Raw genomic sequence first — 24947 nt, 5'->3', positions numbered from 1 at the left:
TTTGAGGGACCAAATTAAGCTCCTGTACCCGGAACACATGTCATCGAAATTGTGGATCTTTATAGTTTTTCTCAAACTAATAAAAAAAACCTCAGACAAATACAAGCTAGCACTGCAAGAGGTTGGTCCATTATTTCTCCTTTGAAAGGTGACCCCGTGACCTTATTTTTGTTCTTTTGCCAGCTCCCAAACACCCCTTATGAACCTCACCTTTCTTCCCAAACACACACTTCTACTTCATTTCATGACAACTCCAAAAATCAAATTATTTTATTGGGTAAATTGGAATGAATTTTTTGAAATTTGATATAATTACAAATATAGTACACGTTTTAGGCCATGACCACAACAATCAAGTCAAAAGGCTAGTGGATCTAAAACCCAATATTTCCACACTATAAAACCAATTACTGGACTACAGTTTCATACCTTGTTTGATTTCCCATTTGCTTTCAAGAAAACCAGACATGGGATTTTCTTGGTTTCTGCTGCTCTTCATCACCCTTTTCTTTCAGTTCATCGATCCAACTTTATCAGCAAATGGGAACTCAGATTTGATTCAGCAGACTTGCAAGAACACAAAGTACTATGATCTCTGTGTTTCCTCCTTGAAATCTGACTCCTCCAGCCTCAAAGCAGACTCCAAACTAGGGTTGGCTCTCATCATGGTTAGGGTTGGAATGGCCAACGCCACCGCCACAAACTCCTACATTTCCTCCCAGATTCTGAGTGTCAAGAACGACACGGCGCCGATGAGGAAGGTGATGAGGGAATGTGCTGACAAGTATGCCTTTGCGAATGATGCCCTCCAAAACTCTGTCCAAGATTTGAGTTCTGAGTTGTATGATTACGCCTACATGCATGTGATGGCTGCTGCAGATTACCCGAATGCATGCCGGAATGCTTTCAAGAGGTATCCTGGACTCGTTTATCCCCAAGAACTTGCTGTTAGGGAGGAGGGTTTGAAGCATATTTGTGATGTTGTTTTGGGGATTATTGATGCTCTTGGTTTTTGATGCTGTCATTGTAACTTTTATGCTTTTTTTCACTGTTTTTGTGTGTGAGTATGTGTGTGAATTTGCAGTGTTGAAATTTCTAGATGTTTTGTGATGTAGTGATTTTTTGTTCATATTGTGGATTAAAATAAAAGTTTTGATGTTGTCTTTAAACTTTGAAAAAAACAATTCCCTTTGGGCCATCTTGTAATTGAATGCAGGTGTAGGTCCTTAAGATTTGAGGTCAATGGATGTTGCTTTATTTAATTTGTAGACTTTTGAGGCAACCACTTTAATTTGATTTGCAGGTTTTTGGATATTGTTTTAAAATGGTTACAAGCAACTTTAGGCTCTAGTTAACAAGAAATTGGAACACTCCTAAACTGGGATAGTTACACTGCATGCCACATTTTACGAGATTTGGTATAATAATACGTAAATTTTTTATAATTTTAAAAATTATATTTAGTATCTTTTCAATAAATAGATCACTCGATTAGTCAAAGTTTATGACATTTGCTGATATTAACCAAAAAAAAAAAAAAAATTGAATGAAAATCCATATTTACTTTCGATCGACTTACTACTGATTTATTACAGGTTAATATTTTTTTTTTACCAAACTAATCTTATAAGGGTGAAAATATACCTTCTTACATTCATTAACGCATATGAAAATGCATAAAGATAGTTTGATGATAAAAAATTTATTGGCATGAAAAAAGTATTTCTAAAAGATGCACTTTTTAGTGAGTAATTTCGGAGAAAAATCCTTACACATATATAGGGTACATGATAAATTTAAAGCGTGTTTGAAACTAATATTAAAAAATATCAACTTTTGGTTATTTACATGATCAAAGAGTGTCTGAAATGTGATTATAAATACCACCGGTTCTCACTTCTTGAAAATGGATTTTTGGAGGACTAATATTTGTAATTTAAAAATCCATTAATCAAATATTTTATAATTGGACTTTCACGTCTAAAAGTCCAAATACATGCACTAAAGCTAGGGGTGATAAAAAAAAATAACCAAATCGCCCAAAATCATTCTAATATCCAATCGTTTTTTTAGAATTTATGTTTTAAACTGTAATTTTAAATTTAAAGTAAAATCAAATCGACTATTGATTTGGTTCTAATTTAAAGTTTAAAAAATCGCCAAAAATCGAACTGCGCCATTAAATATATAATTAATTTCTTAAATTATATACATAATAATTTGATAAAATAATTAATTTATAGAAGAATTTCATATTCAAATTACATAACCCCATATTCATATATTATCAAAAAATCCATATTACAAAGCCCATTTATCTAAAGTTCAAATTTACACTTTATACAATAAAATGTGTTTAATTCTTAAGCACATTCAATTTTAAATCCATTTGTTTATTATTTCAATTTTTCATTCTTTATTTTTTTTTATCGCTTTTCCTCTTCTCTCTTTTATCTTTATTTTTCTCTCTCGTTGCTGTTGTTGCCTCTCTTGTCGCAGAGTCTCTTCGCCAAAAGAGGTGCGGCTATCTCTCAATCTCTTCTCAAACATGCTCCTTTTCTGACCCTTTTTATTTTTGTTTCAGTTTGATTTTGAGGTTTTGAGTTTTTTATTTTTGTAAAATTTTCGTGCGTTTGTGTTATTGATGCATTTAGGAGTTCTCTTTCTCCAAAAATGGTGGAGCCCTTTATATGCACCCAAGACCCTTTACGCCCTACTCCAAGGATTGATCTGTGTGCAATAATGGAGGATATTGAGAAGTTTCAAGAATTTATAAAAGGCAAATGATTTACTTATATTTTTATTTTATGTTTTGAAATATATATTGACTCTATTGATAATGATTTTGTCGTTTTCAGAATTGGAAGGATTTGCTCTTGTGCAACCTCAACGGACATATAATACGACTAATTTGAAAAGAATCTTTATTATGTTTGAATTTGTATGAATGATTAAATGTGTTTGTTTAAGATATTTCATTTTTATTTTTTTTTTGCTAATATTAAATATATTAAATTTCACTATTGTAAAAGTTGTTTTGTGCTATAGTAGTTGATTGTACTTATGCAGGATGATATTCATACAATAAAAAAAGTCGATCTCGTGTCTAGTGCCTACAAATTTTCAATTGCATGGTCTAGAGTATTAATTACCCAGTACTAATTATTGAAGATTGACCAAGGATGTAATAGTGTATATTTTTTTATATAATTTAAAAAAAATACAATGAACCATACTGATAAGTTTGTGACAGTGTTGGAATCTTTTGATTGAAACCCGAGGTCAAATTCAGAATTTTAAAAAAAATACAAATAATTCTTGTGATCTTATAAATGCATAAATTATTATCTTATATAAATTAATAATAAATAAAGTAATTTATTTTATATTTAAAAAATAAATAATTTTATTTTAAAAAATACAAAGAGATAAATTTCTATTTTAAATATAATAAAGTAATTTATTTTATTTAAAAAATAATTTATTTTAAATATAAAATAAATTGCTTCATGAATTGTTGTATTTTAAAAAATAAATGAAAGTAAATTGCTAATTTTTTTTGTAAGATAATTTATACATTTATAGTATCACAAGAATTACTTACATTTTTTTTCTAAATTTTGAATCTAGTCTTGGGGTTCAATTGAAGGGTTCCAACACTGCCGCAAACTTATCAGTATGGTTCATTGTATTTTTTTAAAATTATATAAAAAAATATACACTATTACATTTGTATGTTTCATTATATTTTTAAAATTAATATAATTTTAAAAATTAATTAAATATAATTAGTTTATAAAAATAAAAAATAAAAAATTTGTGAATTGGCCCAAATTGGCCCAATTCACAAATTTTAATTGCCAATTCACATTCAATCCAAATTGGCAATTAACAACCACATTATATATTTTTTTTAATATAATGAGCCACCACGGTCAGCCACCGCGGTGGCTCATTATAAAATATTTATTTTTTTATAAAATGTGTCACCGCGGTGACATAATTTTTTTTTTTTAAATATAAATTGTGGCACCGAGGTTACTCACCACGGTGCCACTTATTTTTTTAAAGCTTTTCAACATACTTCAAATCTTTAAATTTTTTTTTCCCTGTATTTTAAAAATAATTTCTCCCTGACTCAAGCACCACTGGTCATGGAAAAGACTGTGAAAGGAACTAATTTTGACCTGCATCGATGGGATTTTTTTAAGTCATAGAACCTACGTACAAGAAAGGTTGTAATTTGTAAATAAATAATTTTGGTGATGAGAACGTGTATGGAATGTAGGTCTCTTGATGGGTTGGTGTCCATTCAACTGGATTCATGCTACAAAGTCATTGAGTATCTCCAAAAAAACAACTTTTGGAGATTGAATGTGCAAAACAACTCATTTGACTTTGAAAGTCAATTTATTTTGGTATTTGCTACAATTAATGGAATTTGATATTTTAGTGAAATTATTTAAATTACGTTGTTTTCATGTATTTTTTTAATTTTTTTATTAAACTGTACATTATTTATAGAATATCAACGTTATCAAGATTTTTATAAAATATTGATATGGTAGGTTTTTTCCCTCCAAAACAGTGCTGGAATCTTACCCCATAACGGAACTAAGGATTTTGGGATTAGGTTTGAGAAAATTCTGAAAAATGTAATAATTGGGACTTATCTAAAAAAAACCTTAGATATGGGGTCAAAAAATGAGATTTTCCCATAATTTTCCTTTGAGTAGAATGTGGTTTGAATTTGGAATATATAAACTATACTGTGAGTTATATATTGGTCTTAATAAGTTCTAAATGGGTTCTGTGATGTTTATGTTTTTTATTAGTCAATCAAAGGGTTATTTTTAATAATATTATGTAATTAATAAAATATATTATTATAATTATGAGTTCAATGTATTTTAAAATATGTTACTGTACAATTCAAAAAATATACTACTATATTCATGATTATAAGTATTTTTAAAATTCTCCGAATAATACCCAAATCAATCTATTTCCAACCCGTCCATACATTTGAATCCAATTCGAACCCGACCCAATATAAATTCAGCCCCACCCATTTGCCACCGCCAGACCTAGTACTATCTCAACTATGAAATTTTGAGCTTTCCACCATTCAGATATCCCTAGAGGACGGACATGGGGTTTGATTTTCCTTGCCCTCAATTGTCAATTGGTTAGATTTGGCACTATTTCGAAAATCTCATCAGAATAAAAGTAGAAAATGGATTTTGCGTCACTTGAAAACTAAAATGGTAGAAGAAAGAAGCATTTCATAAGCTTAAAATGCAGCCGGGCGACATGTTCCAATTTTCCTTTTGACAATTATCATAACAGAGATCACATTCAACAAAATCTACATTCTTCTCCTGGCATATGTTAAGTGTGGACTACAATAACAGTAAAATGTTACAATGAGAGGAAATACTTTGTTAATCAATCAATGGCCATTGGGGTGATGCGCCGCTTGGCAGGCTTACTTGGATTTGAAGCTACTCTTGTACTTGGTGAAGCTTGTTTGTTATCCTTGTTCTCCTCCTCCTTCGTGGAATTCTCTACGTTCTCTTTTGCACTATCTATAGATGCGTTCTTACCATTGTTGTCGATGGATCCGGGAACAGGGCACTTATTCGCATCACCAACGACTGGCTTTTCTTCTATTAGATCTAAATATTTCAGTAGTTGGACATATTGGTATCTTATTTGACAGAGTTGCTGAGAAATATGTACAAACCTGATAAGGACATAGGTGATCCGAGTTCTTGATTTTCAAATTCAAGCAGCGTGCAGTAACCATCTTGAGAGGATAACACCAAATAATTACCAATGGGTGACCTATATGAACAAAATTTTAGAAGTTTCAAGTAGATATACTGACTGTCGAAGGGTGTTTCTGAAGGGGGGGAAAAAGGTTACCATGCAATGTCGGTTATAGCTGCATAATGAACTCCAGCTACAATTACTATAGGTTGAATGCTCTCAGTATCATAGATGTACAAGGAGTTCAAAGTGGCCACTGCGAAAATAAGGCGATAGGGGAGCTTGAAAAATGGAGCTGTGCATAAGAAGAAAGAGGTCTAGTTATCAGAATATAGCAGAGCTAATATGTCGAAAGAATGAAAACAGAGAAAGGTAATACATGTGTTTGATCCCCGCAAACTAAATGTTAACGGGCAAAAGCGTATTGCGACAACGGGTTTGCTGGCACCAGGGAGCATAAGTGCGGGCCTGCTTTGTAACACAAGCAGACATCAAAAAGTGAGCAAAAAGGACAAATAGAAATTTCCATTTTATACATTAACAATGATGTTGAATCTTAAAATAAGTTAACCCGAGCTAATTTTATGGAGTAGTTGAAATATAATTGCAATGGGAATGTACACATTGGTTGCATCATAATCTGATAGAGTGAATTCTTGCCTGGAAAGATCTTTTCTTGAGAAAACATAAGCAGTATTGACTGGTTCGGATGTAGGTGTACTTTTTAGAGAACCTGAAAAAATGAATAACATGTTGAAAGTAGCAATTTGGTGCTACACCATATGTACAATACATAATATAGAATTAAAATAGTGTTTAGCTTCCATGGGTTTATTTACTTTAGAACATATCATGCTCCAAAGTCACTGAATTTGATAGGAAAAAGTGTATTGGTTTGGATACCTGCAGGAACGAGTAAAAATGATCCATCTGGTGACCAGGCTAATCTCCGAAAGAAAGAGGGAAGTGTCTCATCATGGAAAAGATGGCTTCTAGTAGACTGAATCAGAGAGCACAGTGACACCGGTTATATATTTGAGTTCCGAAATGTGTATGTAATGCAAGACACTCATAGAAGATGCATCATTTAGAACCTTAGATTCATCAGGCATATGTGAGTCCACCTTCGAGATGATGTGTTGACAAACATAATTTGTCTTCTCAACACCTTTGGTTTTAGATGGCTTGTTAAGATAAATTCGACAAGTTCTATCTGAACTGAGTGACGCAACATATTTCCCCAATGGATCCCATGCAACACCTTGAACATAATGAAAATGTGCATCCAAGATTTGGTGAACAGAACCTGAATATATGCAAAAATCAGTTAAAAAATCATACTCAACATGACATCAATGTTGAAGTTGTCTTAGTTGCCTGACCTTTATTAGCATCCCATATGATGCATGAATTATCAACCGAACCAGAAATGAGATATGACCCATCAGTAGACCACTGTAAGTCTAATACATCCTTACGATGAAACCTGAAAGTAGGCCACTAAATGAATATAAGGGAGAAGATTAATAAATTTAGCCATTGATACATAATGTTGGTGGACTGACAAAGCTCTCCCCTTCTTCTGATATATGTTAATGTTCATACTGCAGATTCAATATACTTAAAACAAATAGATTAAATGCTTACACCAATGACTTGAGAACTTTCCAGACTTCACCAGAATCAGTAGTATGTGATTTCCATAGAATCAGCTCACCACCTGTAAAACGAATGACTCTTTTCTGAATATGCTTACAGCTTTAGTTTGACAATATGAACTTGGTAATGAGTAGTCTAGCTTAAAGAATGATTATGTACCATCAGCACCAGAGGCAAGGAGCTCTCCTGCAAATTTAGAAAACGGTCATACTTCTATACAAAGATATCAGTTATCGTGACAATAATAAGCATCTAAACTATTATATTAACATGTGTTTCCCACTAAAAAAGTTATATCTGAACATTTTTTTTTCATTTTTTTCACATTAGTATTTTATATTAAATACTAAAAGATAAGCATTCTTCATGGTAACTTAAATAGTGTGATTAATTAGAATATTTTTAATTAAACCTTAGACACAAAAATAAACATTCATATTCTATATTTATTTTATCAAATTATATTATGTTCATAGGACGAGCTTCTTGCTAGTTCTCTCGTAAATAAAACACTGTTGAACGGTGACAACACTCAAGCACACTGATGTTCTTTTTGCCTCAACTTAACTCAACAAAATCCATGACATGTTCCTTCTTTTCCACTTAGCAACTGTCAAAGGCATCTCCAAAGTTAAACCATAAAAAGGAAACAAAATTCCTTCTTAACAACCCCCTTCCATGTCATTTAGTCCTTGTAGTTCATCTTCAGGGTTATTTATTTTTGTTATACTTGTAAAGGTTGATGTTATGCCTTAGGGGATATGGCCAAATTTCCTATCCAAGAGTGCATCCAGTAAATTCCTATGCCATTATAAATACAGCTGAAAAGAACCTTAGACATAAAAAGTCAACCATGAACCCATTTCTTAATGCCCGGATCAATGCGAGCTAGTTGCGCGGGATGCTGGGACACTAAGACTTCTGCCTTTATAAGACAAGTTGGTTTTAAGGCACAAAACAGACCTACCTGCCAAGGGAAGCTCCAAAAAAATCAGAAGGCGAAAACAATGGACACAATAACGCATAAATCCAACATGGTTTGCAAAGTCACGACTATGAACATGCACTCACCAACGAACACACACATTTACACTTCCAAACCTAGGAGCGTATATTGAAAATAAAGTCGTCAAAGTGATCTGAGTGCAGAAATTGACAACAGATACAATAGAAGGAAAGGTTTTGTGAATGATAAGATTTTAATTAGATCAAACCGTTATCAAAGTAAACTCAGTCATTACTGACCCAAAAAGTGAAGAGTAAACTTAATGGCATTATCAAAACAGAACGAGGACAATTTCTTTTCATAAAGAATCAGTAGGAAAACTACCTGAAGGAGAGAAGCGAACCGCATTTACAGCAGAACTATGGTATGAAAGATTGCTGTGATAAGTCACTCCAGGAGCCTTCTTTTGATCTATGTGAGAAACTGTTGCCCACAGCTGCATGTTTCATCTATTCAGAGCCAAAATTCTCCCATAATATGGACTAAATTCATACATAAGTCTCTTTTGCAACAAAAAGTTCACGTGTTCCGTGGTTTCATTTAAATTGGTTCCCATATAACTTAAGAAAAAAACAAAGAGAGAGAGAGCTAAGAGATTCAACCACCAAGACCAAAAAAAAACACTAGGAATATACACAAACCAATATCAAGCCTGACAGTTAGAAAATGAAAAAAAGAATATAATTAAGAAAATTACAAGTTCTGTTACAATCAACACTTTTATCAAGTTGCAACGAACTCTACAACAAAAAGAAATTGACAGTTTCTGAAACATGGAGATGAAAATAGGTGGAGGCCGGGCAAGACGGTCATTTTCACCAAGAAAGACGTAAAAGGATCCAATTTCGTCCCGAAAACTTGAGCAGCAAGAGGCAAAAAACAAAAGCGTACCTTGATATCGTAGTCGGCGCCGCCAGTTGCAAGGAGGGCGGAGATCGGATGGAAATCGCAGGCGAGTACGGGCTTGGTTTCGTGCCAGTTGATCTGAACAGTTCCACCCCTCATTTCCTATTTCTTCCCTAATTTTCTTCTGCAATTGTTGCAGTAACCGAACAGCAAACAATTGCTACTGTCTTTTTCTTTATTTTCTCCCTTCTTCTTCCTTTTTCTCTTCCCCCTCTTTTCCAAGATGAAATTAGGGGTTCCAGCAGTGAATTGAAATGGGAGGAAGCAGCCAAGGAGGGTTTTGGCGGGAAAATGGCGCCAAATACTTGCATCCAAGACTACAGTGTGCTACTTTTCTAACCGAAATCGCATTTTCCCTTTCTGAAGAAAGCGCTGTTCGTATTAGGTCACCCGTCACCGACATCTGTAAGGTGGGGGGTTTGTACTCACATTCGATAGCTAATTATATTGACTAAATGTGGGTTAAATTACGACCAACCTCACTAAGATTTAGTATAATTATAATTACTTTTTTTTATTTAAAATATTATAAATACTTTATAATATTTCATAAATTTTATGTAAATTTTAAATGTAAGTGTGGAATTATTAATTTTGTTATTATATTTTTTAATATTTATATATCTATATAAATTGAACGAGGTGAATGAACAAGTTTTAAAGATTATAAGAAAATTATTTACTTAATCCGTAAATATTTTTCAAAAATACTAAAGCAACGGGCTAATTGTTAGTCGGTCGTTAAAATCAGTGGGTATTGATAATTTTTTAAACAATAAGAATGTATTTGTAATTATGCTAAATTTCATGGGAGCGCGTTCTGATTTGCCCTAGTCAAATTTCCATTTTAACACGTGTCTTAAATTAATAAATATTATAAAAAATTCAAAAACAGAAAAATCATAAAATTAAAAAAACATATGATTTGACAATGAACAGTAATTATTGTTTCCCAAAACACAACATTAAACGTACAATACCTATTTTAAATTATCTCCAAAAATAAATCTAAACATACATACTATCTCTAACACATACTTATTTATCTTCTAAATTAACATCTATTTTCATTTCCATAAAATCGAAAACAGAAAATTTCCATAGTTTTGATGCAAATGTATGAAAATTTTAAATGAGCTGGATAAAAGACACAAATGGTATCTTAGCCTGGTGAAGGCTGACATTTTATGAATAAACTCAAAATTATGAATTTGAATTCTATTGAATATGGATATTTGTATCATTACGAGCTTATTATAATTTATTTAGTGTCTTACTTTATTAAATCAAAATTCAAACATAGTATAGATCCAATAAATAATTGAACTCGCAGTAAGATAAACCTATTTTGATTCGATTCATTTTATTTCAACTATATTTGAATGAAACTAATTGGATTCGAGGAAATAACTTAGATAACGAGTTTTAAATAATTTCATATTAAAATAATTTAAAATTTATCAATATTCTACAAAATATATTTCGAAACGAGAGTTCAAAGATTGTATCAAAGGCATTTGCCATTATGAATTTGAAATTCTCAACTTTAAATCTATTATTTAAACACAACGTAAATCGATCAATCCAAACACAACGTAAAAGAACATGGCAGGTCGAAGTAGGATGCAAATCTTTGAGCTAACAATGCATTCATCTCCAAGAACTTCATGATAACAACTGCCCCTTGCAAAATTTGACTTTCATGTTCAATAACCTTATACAACAGTACAGATGTAATTTCGATTCAAGTACAACAAAGAAATGATACATTCTTTCTCTATGTTTCCCGGTGCAAAAGAATCGACACTAAATGGTCAAAATCGTTTTCTTGACAAGACCTTCGTCTTGTGTGTAGTATACACATGACCTCTCTCCAAACTCTGAGCCGGTTAGCTCGACAACACTTCAAAATTTCTCTAGTGAGTAGGATGATTTGATGACTCATGGGACGTGCGCAACTTACAGGTCTTAAGCTGCATGGAAGAGAGCATTTGATCATTTATGGGAAACTTAAGCCCAATGAAGAAAAGGAATTGAAGGCCATTATGTGCACATCTTTAACGTAGTTTCAGGGACAACTTCACTTGTTCTTTAGTTTTGCCCAGGATGGATTACATGGATGGTTCTTGGTTCTTTCTAGTTGGAAAAGGTGAATGCGCTCTTAAAATATCAAGAACGAAAATGCAGTAAATGCAATGATTGAAGTGTTAGTATAACGTGAACATCAAGTACAACCTGGAAATGCACTGGAGACTATAAGATTTGAGAGTCTTCTGACAAAGGGTAAAGTGGCAATAATCCATCAACCATGTAGTAGAAGATGAAACTGTTGGGCAAAATATCATTTGCTAATACATCAAGAAAGCTTTGCATTTACGATAATTGTCATGCTCCACCATTTCAATTTAAGATCATTCCAAGTTCCAACTGTTAAAGAATTTGAACCTAGGGGTTGGCGTGAACATGGGCAGAGAGCTTTTCTTCCATGACAGGTGAGAGAGATTTTTAACTGGAACATTATTGTAATTGGACGAGCGGCTAAGTGAAACTCTTTGCTGGGGTCATATGAGATGGTTGCTAATATTGACATGGGATTTAGATATATATTCAAGCATAAACAGAATCGGGGTAGTTTTATTCACTCCAAAGTTGACTACCAAAGCAATATCGAGGGAATTAATCTTACCTTGTGCTTTCATCCAGAAGAAGCTCCAAAATTACCAAGCAGATATGCAAGGACTATTTCATTCCAGATATCGGGTACTCCAGGTAGACACCAGTGGCTACAGTCAGATAGAGATGGTCGGTCGCTCCAGGTACCCACATGTGCATCACTTCGAGATGCTGACATGGGAGTTATATGAACAACAGTAACGGGAACTACCATATTATTTACCACCTCGAATACAGTGTCTGAGAAAGGACTATAATCTTTTCCCTCAATTTCTGAAAGAGGTAACTTGGTCACATTGCACTGTCGCAGAGTTAAATTCCTGATAAATTATCAAAAACAAAAGAAACAAAAAAAGAAGAGTTAAATTCCTGATACAGGCACAAACCAGTTCTTATCTCCTAATAACTAACACGATAAGACCCTTTTGCTTTAGAAGGACAAAAAACATCATGCTGACCACGAGAATTATGTATAAGTTCCAAGCATTACAACCCTGTAATATGTTTAGATTTTGGCTGATTACTATTATGAAAGGTAGATAAAGCCAGATACCTCCAGTGAGATGGTTCAAAAGTTCGAAAGAAGATGCGTGTTTTCTCTGGATTGATAGTACTGTCAACCCAAGATGCCCAAGTTTGTAATGCGGTTCTGAAGGCTGTGGCAATTGACATTCCAAGTTTCAGTGATTCGCCAACCTGGAAATAGCATCCCCTGTCAAGACATAGAATTCAACTTAACATGCACGTCAAGAGACACAGAACAATAAACCACAAGCAGAGAGATGGGGAGTGCGGGGAAGAGAGAATGTTTAGTGGAAAACACAGTTCATTTTATAAGTATCTGTTCTGAATCGAGAGTAAGAACACACAGATGAAATGCAGATAGATGATTCTAGCGAACACTAACTTGAGTATGAAAATTTGATAGGATAATTGACCATTCACATCATCATACAGAACAGAGAAGATTTTCTTGATCCACATCGTTGTGCATGCAAAGAAGTAACCAATAGATAGAAAATTTTGATCATGTTCATCAGCATTAAATAACTAAAAAGATAAACTTCCACATAAGGATGTATTAGCTTAAGGTTAATAATCTTGGAACAACGATCCATTTTTTGGGCAAGCAAGGATTAAAAAAAGTTGCACTGAGAATAATTACTTCAAAGCTCATTGCCAAAGAAGTCAATGTGATAGGCGTCATGAACTTCCAGTAACTATTAGATCATTTAAAAGTTCAAGGCGATGAATCTAATTGTATAACAATAGATTGGGATATACCATTTGACTTTTTTATGAAGTATGGAATAGTATGGTTAAACTACAAGTCCACGCAACACTGGAAACAAAAAGTTGGCCTAGAAATCATCGCCAGCAATAAGTGCCACCAATATTAGTAAATCCAAGGAGTGCCAGAGGCAAAATAAAATTGCACCAATTCAAAACCAAAATAGTTAAAATGGATTCAACTTATATTTCTACCATAAGTGTGCGCTTCCGTATTCTCAAGGGTCCGAAAACTTATAGTGTTTGTCCAAGATTTCAGTTTTGTGTATATTCACAATTTACATTGGTAGCTCACTCTATGTAAGAATCTGACAGAATGTGTCATTATATTGGGTCTGACAGATCTCGAATTTAGAAATTTCTAAAGCAGCAAACTTTACTTTCAATAGTACAACAAAACTTAACCATTTGCTCATCACTTCCAAACTTAACCATTTCATCTACCAGTTATTGCCATAAGACATGTCAATATAGTTCTTTCAATGTCATCCTTGTGAAGACTTTGCAAGTTTAAATCAACAGTTGGCTGAAACGTGAAATAGCTAAGGACATAACAAAATCATAACTATCACTGACAGAAAATAGTACAAGTTTATGAGGCTTGGGACACGTAAAGTACATGCAAACATGAAATGGATACTTAGAAATTTATACATCAAAAGCCCCTGATTGTGACATTGAATATATAATCCAGAACCGAAGTTACTTCCTAGATCATGTCACTGGGCATTAAACGATTCAAAGAAGGTAATGATACAATAAATGCACAAAAATAGGGCAAATGCAGCCGTTAATAAATGTTTCTGGTGATGCAAAAAACAGGTCGATAAGACTGTGTTTCATATATTACTTCACCGATCACAGAGAAGCATAGATATCTTACAAAGACATAAGGCAAAATGGAGAGTGAATGAAACTTACGTGCCAAAGAGCTTCCCTGGAACCCACCACTGACCAGAATTAAAAATTAGCACATCTGAATTGATCCATTCTTTACTGATATCATCCAGTTTGTCCAATCTAAGCATCGATCTAACTCTTTTTGGAACATTTTTGGGTGCCCAGTTGTGTTGCACAAGGAAAACTGATCGATAAAACTCGATAGTGAAATTAAAGGAACTGAACCTTACACCTAAAAACCGAATCTGCTTTGTAATCATGTTTCCATTGACTTCATAAACACTTCCCTTATCTTCAACACCAGTCATTAGCAAACAAATCAAAGATTCCCACTGAGTTCTACTCATTGAATCACCAACAAAAACTACTCTCTTGTTTCGGAGTGCTTCCAAAGCACGCTGCACATTAACTCTTGGGATGTCACAATTCTTTGGCCTCCACCCCCACCTCAGGTAATCGTCATCCGTTCGACCATTTGCTAAGCAATTGAATCCTTGTTCTACAAAAGGACACTCTGAAGCATTGTACAAGGGATAACTATCATCCAGAACCCAATTTCCATCGAAAACATCACACATGCTTGTTGAACTGTTGGTGTGCGAAAATCTAGACTCATTATTGTGGAAAGCAAGTGTAAGATTTGGCAAAACATACACGTATCCACAACCAATGGCCAGAAAGAATGAAAACAACGATCCAATAGTAATCAAAGCTCGAAACATCCGCGAACCCGAAGTCTTCCTACTAAATCTTGGGCTTCCAACATTTGCAGCCCTTTGTTTAAAGGAAACACTTCTATTAAAACTACTCATCCTCTCAACACAACATATCAAGAGAGCTGCAGTTCGCTAAAGCAACTTCCAGCAAAGGAACCAAGATTACCATCAAAAGCCCCCCTACCAACCAACCACTCTGAGGAAAACCTCACAGCCATAAACAAACCATCAATTAACTAACGAGTCACAATCATACCAAATCGGACAATGCCCACCCAACAGAAATAAAAAAGCAGCAAGTTTTCCGATCAATAACATGTCTTTCTGAAAATAATACGATTTCATTAAGTCCTTAACTTTACCATTTTCAATCCAAAAGCCTCAAGATTTCAAAAAACGGAATCTCACCCTGACCCCGACAAAAAATCACTTCAAAAACCAAATGGGCATCTAAGATTTCCACCAAACAAGCAAGCCCGCGTTACAAAACTCTGTCTTCAATCTTTAACCAATCTGATGAATACCAAGATTAGAGTTTATGCATGGTAAATGTAATTGCATAAAGTCGTACGCAGATGTCAGATTTGTAGAAACAGATGACTGATTACAGCAGTTCCTTTGAGGAATGGAGTTGAGATTTGAGGAAAAAGAAACCTTAGGTGAAATGGACGAGGAAGGAGATCGAGAGAGTGGATGGGAAAGCAAGAAATAAAATTCAGCCTGCAGGGTACTACGTGGAATGCAGAGCGGTTAGCTATTGGGACGAGAAGGCTAATTTGGCCAACTTTTATCCTATAAAATTCATCTTAAAGCTATTGACAATTATTTTTTTGGTTTACTCAATTAATTTATTTATTTTATGTATTTATTTTGTTTTGATAGACTAATGATAAGAAGAGACAATTTTGGTGCAATGAACGTGATGTGGGACCACTTAAATTATGTAAAACGATTAAAATATTTTTTTAGTATCATCAAAATAATTCAATGATGTAAATATTCAAATATTTTTATTTGAATCTATTCGCCCCATTAATCAATAATATCACCAGCCTCCATAGTTGTCTAATCTTAATGAATGGTGAGTATAAGAACTTATCTAGGGATATTAATAAGATTCAAACCCAGATTCGTCCCATTTGGCATGGACTTTGAAGCCTTACCTTGATATCGAGCTCTAGTATCATTTTACCATATGATGCGTAGTGGAATTTAGCTGCACTGCAATGGTTGAAAGATTTTTACGAAAATTCTAAGATCAAAATAGCACTAACCAACAAAATAGGTGTTAACACTTCAATACTTAAGTCAATATTGAAATTACTAACTAAAAGGCTGGGAATAATCAAAATAATGTAAGAACAATTGAGTAATAATTGAAGTGACTTGATAATATATTAAGATAAGGTGATAATGATCGTTCAGAATGCAAAGATGTGCAAGAGACTTGTTAAGAATATAGAAAAAAGTGGTGGCAGTGAATAATACTTGTAACCGTAAAGGCTGCACAATGGTCTCTATTTATAGCCCAGTTGAAAACAAAACCGAAAAGTGATTACAATGTGTAACACACTGTTTGAAATCTACATGTTAGCTGACTAACAAAAAAATGGATTGCTATTTGGATTTATCTGAAAGGAGATATGACCGTCTGGACGAGTATGCTCAGTCAATCGGAGTTCTGCAGATTCCTTTTTCTTGCTGCTGCCAGGTCGACTGACACAAATTTAGGAGGACTTTGTTAGAAGTTCTCTAATATGATGTGCCTCAAGATGCCAAAAATGTGTATAACGTGTCATTCTTGCTGTTTGATGAGTCATCTTGCTAAATCGGGTTTATCTTTAGGCCTGCCAGGTTGGTGACACAAAATTTATGTGTTTAATACCTTACTTATGGGCTAATAGGATTAGATCTTCTAAGCTGCTTATTGGGGCTCACTTCTTTTTATTTTGTGCTTTAGGAAAAATTGAAGGGGGTGACATTACTCGTACTTCATGAGTGTAAGATTAGGTATTGTATTGTTAGAGTAGAAGAAAGTATTCCTGCTACGTAAAAGATTTACCTGAAGAATTATTTCGACCAGTTGGTTCAGAAAGGAAGATCTTGTTGAGCTGCCTGGGCAACCTTGTCGTGCTGTTGTAATAAAGTTGTGCTTGGGCTGCAAGGATGTGCCCAATTGTGCTGGGCGTAACCACTTTTCCCACACACGTGGATTTGGGGGGATTTGCATAGGTATGTAAAAACAAGTGATAATTATAGCAGATAAAGTAATAAGACAGACCTAGCTATATTTCAGGGACACGCACTCTCCTGATTGGTGGGTCGTCACGATAGGTAGGGGGAAAAGAGAGAGAGAGAGAGACCGAGCCCTGCGTAGATGTGACTACTCCACAGCTCTCCCTTTTAAAATTGTTCTTTGTTTTAGGGATTTCATACGCGTTTCAAAGCTTTGTGGCGAGTCTCGTCTTCTTCTCCTTTCCCTTTTTTGCCAGGAAATATTTTATTACCTTTTCCTAAATTTTTCTTGTAGGTTTTACTTTCTCGACTTAGAATTTCCTGCGTTGTGTTTGGATTTGCATTTTAGTTGTTTTGTTTTGTGTTTTGAAAATAGAGAGAGAAAAATAGAGATAAGTTAGTGTGTGTTGAAAATAGATAATATGTTTGGATTTGTGTTTTGGGGTAATTTAAAATATTTTAAAATAAGTGGTGTAGGTTTGATGTTGGGATTTGGGAGACAAAAATCACTATTCATTGTCAAATCATATATTTTTATATATAATTTTATATATAAATATGTATATATATAAATAATTTATGTTTAATGTTGTATTTTTGGGAGACAAAAATTACTGTTTATTGTCAAATCATGTCTGTTTTATATTATGTATATATAAATATATATATATATATTATATGTAAAGTTGAAAACCAGAAAAACACGCAGATAAGGTGTAAAAACACAAAAATAAACATTCGATGTGTTTTATTTTATCTCGAAAAACGCGAAGAGTGGAATTCAAACAAAGCCCTGATTTTCTTGTTTCTATCCCCACTTCTATTAGGTACATTATTTGCTTTTCCTACTATTTTTTAGTTTTAGTTTTGTCCACTAGTAGCATTGACGAGCATGCTGTGGAGGAAGTAATGGTAGATTTAGTAGGTTCGTCAAGAGAAGAGAGGGATAACCTACTCCTTTTGATTCTGCCTCATGGAGATGAGAGTGAGAAGGAAGAGGGGAATAATCTGGAGGAAAAGGAGAGGAGAGTTATAGAGGTAGGTTGGTGGCGGACGCTGCTGACTCTTTTAGAGTCTACCAGTCCTTTTCTTTTTTGTTGGTAGTGTTGTGGGCTTCAGGGAGAGGTATGGAATCTCTGATGAGTATGTGATCAAGCTCCTTTTGCGGATGCTCGTCTGATTTTCACTTTGATGGTTTTTTGTGTTTCTACGTAGCCTAGTTGGGGACTGGGCTGCATTTCTCGATTTCTAAATTCTTCGTCGATGTTGCTGCATTGTTCAGTGTTTCTTTGAATTAGTTGGTCCCTAGTCTCTTACCTTGTTGACTAGCTTTTTCATTTGGTTCAAAAATTGGGGAAACCCCTACTGCTTCCCAGTTCCACTCATTCTCATGCTTAAGCAAGCAGGTCCAGCCCTTTTCTACTTCACTTCCAATGGGAAGATAGATCTCTTCAACACTGAGTCATCTATGAAGGAATGAAAGCGTCAATATTTCTTCATTTCCTCTCATGTGCCCTGGAATTTCCCTCCTACCTGGACAACCAATGCTTCAGGTTATCTCAAATATTTTGCTAGGAATAGGTCTGTTGCTTTCCAAAACTTGTTGGCTTGCTTGAATGTTTTCTTTATAACCTCCAAAAATTTGCCCATCCAACTATCCTTTACGGACCCTCCATCTTTACGGACTGAGCCCTAAAGAGACCAAGATGACCCCTGCTGCTGGTATACCTCTAGCAGCCCTCTTAGTTAATTTCTGTGTGCAAAAGTTTTTTTTAATGTTATTCTGGGTATCTATATTGGCGTGCAAAGAATTTGTACCCTCCTTAATTTGTGTAGTTTTTGTTCGCATTAATTCAATTTTAGTCCTCTAAGTCCAAAAGGTGCTAATTTTGATTCTGTTCAAATTAAATTTTATAATTTAGTCTTGTAATTTTAAAAATTGTGACAATTTTACTTCTTTTTGGCCAAAATTTCTCGTCATCGGCCATGTCAACTCCTAAAGTGGGCTTCCGACGAATTTAATGATATGACAGTCTAACATTCTTTTATAGGAAATGACTTGGTAAAAAGAAAATTGTAACTTGAAAAAATTTGGCATCATCAAGAGCTATTTTTTTTCTAAAAAAAAAAAATTTTGACTGCTATGTTGTCAAATTTGTCGAATGCCGCAAAGGCGTTGATATGGCTGGTGACATGGAATTTTGGCCGAAAAGGACTAAAAGTTATCATTATTCTTAAAATTACAGGACTAAATTGTGAATTTTAATTTGAATAGGACCAAATTTGCTACCCCTAACTTAAAGGACTAAAATTACATTAGTATAATATTTTCTAATTATGAAGAGAATGGTTAACCTATTTTCTTTTCAACCTATTCTCTCATTCCAATCATACCAAACAACTTGAAGGAAAACTTATTCTTTCCCTCCCCTCTCCCTTTCCCTTTCACCTTCCTTTTCCTCTCACATGAACCAGACGAACTCTTATTATGTAATTTTAAGTGTGGAAAGATTGCAGTTTAGGTCCCATATGTTGGGAATTTTTTTTACCGTAGTCCCATTTGTTATGATTTTTTCATATTGCATTACATATATTGATTTTTCGTACAATATTCGTTAAAATGATTGGATGAAAACTGCACGCACGGACTAACATTGAGAAAATTTTCAACTTATGAAATGTAATGTGAGAAAATCGAATAAATGTGACTAAATTAAAAAAGACCCTAACGTATGGGACAAAAACGAGATTTTTCCTTTTATGTATTTTGCGCTTTAAGAATATGACGTACACGTGATCAACTTAATTGAACACAATACTTTTTCGATCATTTTATCCTTAAAATGCAAATTTTTAAAAATTACAAAACAAATCATTAAAATAAATCCGTATAGAACTAAAAATACACTTATAGCCTCAGAATAATCAAAATTACTTACATTGTATATTATAGTCTTGATAATTTTAGTAAAATTAGCCTTCGCCATGAGTTTTCATCTGCAATTAGGGTCCGGCAACACAAAACGTACGTACTTCTTCAATGGAATTCTGTATTTTCTTCAAGTTTAGGTGGGCGGCCGACAGGGTTAGGGTTTATTTTATTGTCTTAATTATGGTGCCAAATTCTTTTGCCCAGCTTGTCCGAATACGAGGTTATATTCCATATTGCTGAAATTGATGTTTCTTTTAACTAATAATGATATATAAATTACAACAACTGAATCTCGATAATAATATTTGAATGTAACAAATGTATTAATATAACAAAAATAAATAAATTATAATAACTCTTAAAGTCAGACAATATTCACACACAAATACTCACACTTTTTACTGGGATTTGAAGTCATGATTCGAAGTTATTCATAAGATCTCAACCTTAACCTTGACCACTATGCGAGTCGTTGGTCTTTGAAATTGATGTTACACATAAGCCCTTCTGCCCTTCCGACTATAAAAATTCCCAATTCTTTATGCCTAAATGAAATGCACATCAGCAAACTAATCCAGCTATTTTTCAATTTTCAGCTAAAAGAGTTCCCAATTCCCAAAAGTTAAAAATTAGCATGCTAAATTTTCTCATCAGCTCCATTTCTGGAAGTAATAAAACCACTGCCGATTTATAGTTATAGGACAAAAATTGCAATCGAACCTGAATGTTTAAACTCCCGTTCTAATTTAACAATCATGCATGCATGCTGTATATATTTATATGTATATTTGTGTAGCATATTGCTAAGTTTGCTGTTTCTTGGCTCCTAAAACTGAGCCAAAAACCTGTTGCAGATCAATGAAGAATTAAGATCTTATTGTTAGATCATACAATACAAAGCTAATGTTGTCCATCATTGAGCAATTAATTAAACATAGATTCATTATTGCCCTTTAACGTAGAAAAGATAATCAATTCAGGTTCTATTTAATCCATTACTAATAATTATTGCATGTCCTAAGATTTTGGTTTGACTTTGTACATAGTACTAATTGCACTAATAACTAGAGCAACTTAATTAATTAACACAGCGTACAGGTTTCATTTCACACACTTGATCGTAATTTTCTACTGACACAATCTTCTCTTTTCCGGCGGCTTTGGGCCCTTCTGTTCTTACAACATTAAGCCCAATACACTGAAGTTTCTACCACACACTTTGTCTCAATGGGTCAAGTCAGAATCCCACAATATTGAAGAACTCGAGAATACCCCGACGACAGCAGTTCATGTGCTCTTCAAGTTTACTCCATATTGAATGCTTCCACACCTGCAAATCGCATTATGAAAAACACACATACATATGTGTGTGTGTGTGTATATATATATATGTTAATTATCAGAACATAAAACGTTAATTAATGGTAGTTGTAATAGGGCAAAGTAATATACAACTTAATTTTCAGATGTTGCAGAGTGTTTGGTAAATTTTGTGGAAAATGAGATTATACGATCCGGAAACTAAGATTTGGAGCTTATAATTATAAGCTTCTTCAGAAAAAAGTAAAAATTTTCAACTTAGTTTAAAAATATATTAATTTTTTTTAAAATTAGTCACAAATTTATCATTATTAATAACGTATTATAATTAGTTTCGTAATTTTATTTTATTCAAATACTTAAATAGCCTTCTTTTTAGAATAAAATCTAGCAACTTAGCTTAAGAAACATCTTATATATATACATATATATCTTATAGGCTTAATTGTATTTTTACTCCCGTAATTTTGTCCATTTGAAAATTTAATCCTCTAACTTGTTAAGATTGTAATTTGATCATGTAATTTTTTCTCTAACAAATTCAGAACAAATTTGATCAATTTTTTCCTGTTTGCCTGATTTCTTTCGAGATGGTCGAAAAATGTATCTGCCACTCATGTGTCTGTTGAAAACTAGGACGAATCATCCTATTGGCTAATTTTCTTTCTGGCATCAAAATGGCATTAATTAGCCAATATGATGATTTGCCCTAATTATAAACAGTCACCTGAGTAGCACATACCACTTTTCGCCCACCTGAAAACAAATTTAGTAAACACGAGAAAAATCCGATCAAATCTCTCTTGGTTACACGAAAACAGAAAACGCCGAAATGATTAGTTACTAGCTAAAAATGCTGAATGATCAAAATTATGAGACTAAAAATATAATTAAATTATTTTATATATGTAGTTATAAGATCTTATAAATTAATAAGTTTAGAAGCCAAATTAACACCTATAAGTGTGATTTTACGTATTACTTTTATTGCACAAATATTGAGTAAAGATACAATTAGACATATAAAGCTGTGCTCCCACTCAGTATCTAACAAACAATTCATCATACTATGCATGCAGGCATTGGATACCAATTTAGCAGCTCAAAAGTGTGTTATAGGAGTAAAAATGCTATTTTTTAGGAGTTACAGAACCACTAATGAGAATTTTGTAACTAAAGGAACCAAAAATGAAAAGGCTCTAAATTACTGGACGAAAAGTGTTATTTCCCCCTCACATGAATATATAGAAGAAAATTTGAAAAAAAAAAAAAGGAATATAGAGAAGAAAAGATCCCAAGTTTAATAAACACGACTTAGCTGGTAAAATACATTAATTATACAAGTCATACATATGAAGGGTTAAACATATTTTTGGTCTCATAATTTAGGTTATTTGTTATTTTTGTTTTGACTTTTTAGGGTAGTATTCTAATCCTATATTTTGGTAGTATTTGGTATTTAATTTTTATCCTAAATTATAGGAGAAAAAATACATTTAATTATCCTACACACTTAACAATTTATTACACACATTGACATTATATATATATATATGTATATATTCCTTTTACACGCCACATCCCTGAGTATGTGTATGCACACAATTGCAACACATATACACTGGAAAATGTATACATAGAAGTCGTATTTGTACGATGCAGATTTCAGGACAATGTGCTATAAGGTTGAACATTGTTGTCTGAATGCAGGGAGAAGAAGAAACGTGTGTGGTGTTATTTAATGTTGTTGAGGAAAATCTCGCCAAGTTTCTTGCAAGAGTAGGGTTTGATCGATGGATGATGATGATGTATATGCAGTGAAAGTGGCGTCTGCTACTGCAAAAGAACACAATCATTCTTGGCCTCTTGTGGTCCATCAGACACCAGCAAATTCATCATCAATCCACATAATATTTAGGGATAAAACACACACACACACACACATATATATATATATGCTCTCTGCAGGTTGCTATACTTTCTTCCACAAGCCTGCAAACACACACACGTACACGCAGGTTTACGTGTGTGTTAGAGAGAGTATAGTCATGATATTCAAAGTTTTCTTACATCACTGTTTTATTTCGGGCAGGGAAAATATAGGCCAATAAAAGAAGTTTATGAGGGCCAAAGCCCTTCTTGCATATATTATATATATACACACAATAAATAACTCAGGCTAACCGTTTTGTGATTATTCCGATGCCCCCTTAGTCAACAATATCCTAACAAACCTTTTTCTTATCATCACATGGATTTTTTTGAATTTTTAAATACAAACCTTATGATAATACAACGTTTGATCATCAAAATTAATTTATATACTAATTTATATGGTGAAATGCTAATCACCAATATATAAAACTTATGGTTAAATTAAAACATATGGGATTGATATATCATCACCTGCCCCATCGTTATTGTTGTTCCCTCCAAACAAGTACGAAGACGACGTCCCTGCTGCCGCGGTGGCGGTGGCGGTGGCCTTGGTTGTTACCGCCACCCATTCTTCAGCGGTGGCGGCGCCGGTGGGAGTGGCGATCCCTATGCACGGCGGCTGGTGGTGGTTGGCCTGGAGTATGCGGATTTGCCTCTTCAAGAACTTAACATAGCGAATGGCTTCATCCAGCATGGAAGCAGTGTCCATCTTAGTGCCCCCGGGGACCAGTCTCTGGAGGATCCGGATCTTCTCACTGATCCTCTCACGGCGGTGGCGGGCCGCGACGCTCTGCGGGTCGTCGCTGATCCGGACGTTCCGCCTCCTGGGCTTGCGGATGGTGGCCGGGTCGATGTCGACGGGTTGCATTGCTGCGATCTTGAACATCATCTCTTTCATGGCTCCCAACTCCTCTTCGGGCTCGTCGTCTTGATGATCTCCGGCTTCTGACGCTTTGAAGGCTGCAGAGCCCATTTGGTCGAAATTCGGAGACGGGAGGAGTTGCGTGGGCGAGGAATCCGACGGCTCGTTTTGGCTGTGAATTGGAGGAAAGTAAGGCCATTGTGCTTGTGGATGATGATCAAAAGGGGTTTGATCTTGGAGCAGATGGCCTTGATCCATGGGAATGTTGTATGGCTCCCAAGTGGTGTTTGTGAACCTGTGATGGCTCAAATCCATGATCAAAATGTACTCTGAGAAGAAGTACAACCCTTGAGCTGGTGAAAGAGGAGGATTTAGCTTTGAAGGGATGAATTCAGAAGCAATCTTTGATTAGGTTCTCTGCAGCTTTTAAGGGCTTTGATGCATTTAAGTGTATGTATATATATATATATATATATATATATAGAGAGAGAGAGAGAGAGAGAGAGAGAGAGAGGAAATTTGAGGGAATTTAAAGAGAAAGAAACAACGTAGGGAGATTGATTAATGTTGATGGGACCACCCCTTTTGATATACTATGAAATGATGAAGTAAAGGGCTGTGAATTTTTTCATTGCAGATTGTTAGAACCCTTTCTAGGGTTTGCTGTTTTCAAACAAGGCTTTCCATCCCAAGTACGGTTCCCCATATTCTTTATTGAACACAAAAAAAGAATCATAT

At 34.2% G+C, this 24947-nt stretch overlaps 4 protein-coding genes across 5 annotated transcripts; 1 reads left to right on the top strand and 3 right to left on the bottom strand.

The window, feature by feature from the left end:
- Positions 1-256: 256 nt before the first annotated feature.
- On the top strand, positions 257-1169 carry C/VIF2 (cell wall / vacuolar inhibitor of fructosidase 2). The gene has a single exon (XM_011101452.3). The coding sequence runs from the start codon at positions 468-470 to the stop codon at positions 1014-1016; it is 549 nt and encodes a 182-aa protein (XP_011099754.1). The 5' UTR covers positions 257-467; the 3' UTR covers positions 1017-1169.
- A 4099-nt stretch (positions 1170-5268) lies between these two features.
- Positions 5269-9640, bottom strand: FAS2 (Transducin/WD40 repeat-like superfamily protein). Of its 2 annotated transcripts, none has more exons than XM_011101454.3 (12): positions 9329-9640; positions 8762-8873; positions 7591-7617; positions 7420-7492; positions 7155-7258; positions 6867-7078; positions 6676-6772; positions 6433-6505; positions 6152-6240; positions 5929-6067; positions 5747-5847; positions 5269-5666 (listed from the first exon to the last, which is right to left on the bottom strand). In XM_011101454.3, the coding sequence occupies exons 1-12, from the start codon at positions 9440-9442 to the stop codon at positions 5449-5451; spliced, it is 1359 nt and encodes a 452-aa protein (XP_011099756.1). In that variant the 5' UTR covers positions 9443-9640; the 3' UTR covers positions 5269-5448. The 2 variants fall into 2 exon arrangements, with proteins under 2 accessions (XP_011099756.1, XP_011099755.1); XM_011101453.3 differs by having other exon boundaries at positions 5269-5669; positions 9329-9637.
- A 1322-nt stretch (positions 9641-10962) lies between these two features.
- Positions 10963-15696, bottom strand: LOC105178096 (protein trichome berefringence-like 7). The gene is made up of 4 exons (XM_011101455.3): positions 14228-15696; positions 12570-12728; positions 12030-12336; positions 10963-11316 (listed from the first exon to the last, which is right to left on the bottom strand). The coding sequence occupies exons 1-3, from the start codon at positions 15016-15018 to the stop codon at positions 12039-12041; spliced, it is 1248 nt and encodes a 415-aa protein (XP_011099757.1). The 5' UTR covers positions 15019-15696; the 3' UTR covers positions 10963-11316; positions 12030-12038.
- Positions 15697-23622: 7926 nt separating this feature from the next.
- Positions 23623-24628, bottom strand: LOC105178097 (transcription factor HEC2). The gene has a single exon (XM_088885290.1). It carries the CDS (start codon positions 24522-24524, stop codon positions 23781-23783), a length of 744 nt encoding a protein of 247 aa, XP_088741416.1. The 5' UTR covers positions 24525-24628; the 3' UTR covers positions 23623-23780.
- Positions 24629-24947: the final 319 nt, after the last annotated feature.

This window comes from Sesamum indicum, linkage group LG9 (genome assembly GCF_026168435.1).
Source record: "Sesamum indicum cultivar Baizhima isolate 11 linkage group LG9, ASM2616843v1, whole genome shotgun sequence".
Taxonomy (NCBI): domain Eukaryota; kingdom Viridiplantae; phylum Streptophyta; class Magnoliopsida; order Lamiales; family Pedaliaceae; genus Sesamum; species Sesamum indicum.
This window is presented reverse-complemented; position numbering and strand designations above follow the sequence as displayed.

Coding starts and splice junctions, on each gene's coding strand:
- LOC105178097 (XM_088885290.1), bottom strand. CDS start 24,524: ATGGATTTGAGCCATCACAGGTTCACAAACACCACTTGGGAGCCATAC.
- C/VIF2 (XM_011101452.3), top strand. CDS start 468: ATGGGATTTTCTTGGTTTCTGCTGCTCTTCATCACCCTTTTCTTTCAG.
- FAS2 (XM_011101453.3), bottom strand. CDS start 9,442: ATGAGGGGTGGAACTGTTCAGATCAACTGGCACGAAACCAAGCCCGTA. Junction 6,773..6,866: donor ATATGCCTGATGAATCTAAG/GTTCTAAATGAT, acceptor TCTCTGATTCAG/TCTACTAGAAGCCATCTTTT. Junction 6,241..6,432: donor TCAAGAAAAGATCTTTCCAG/GCAAGAATTCAC, acceptor GTTACAAAGCAG/GCCCGCACTTATGCTCCCTG.
- LOC105178096 (XM_011101455.3), bottom strand. CDS start 15,018: ATGAGTAGTTTTAATAGAAGTGTTTCCTTTAAACAAAGGGCTGCAAAT. Junction 12,729..14,227: donor CCAGGGAAGCTCTTTGGCAC/GTAAGTTTCATT, acceptor ATGTCTTGACAG/GGGATGCTATTTCCAGGTTG. Junction 12,337..12,569: donor TTTGAACCATCTCACTGGAG/GTATCTGGCTTT, acceptor ATAATTTATCAG/GAATTTAACTCTGCGACAGT.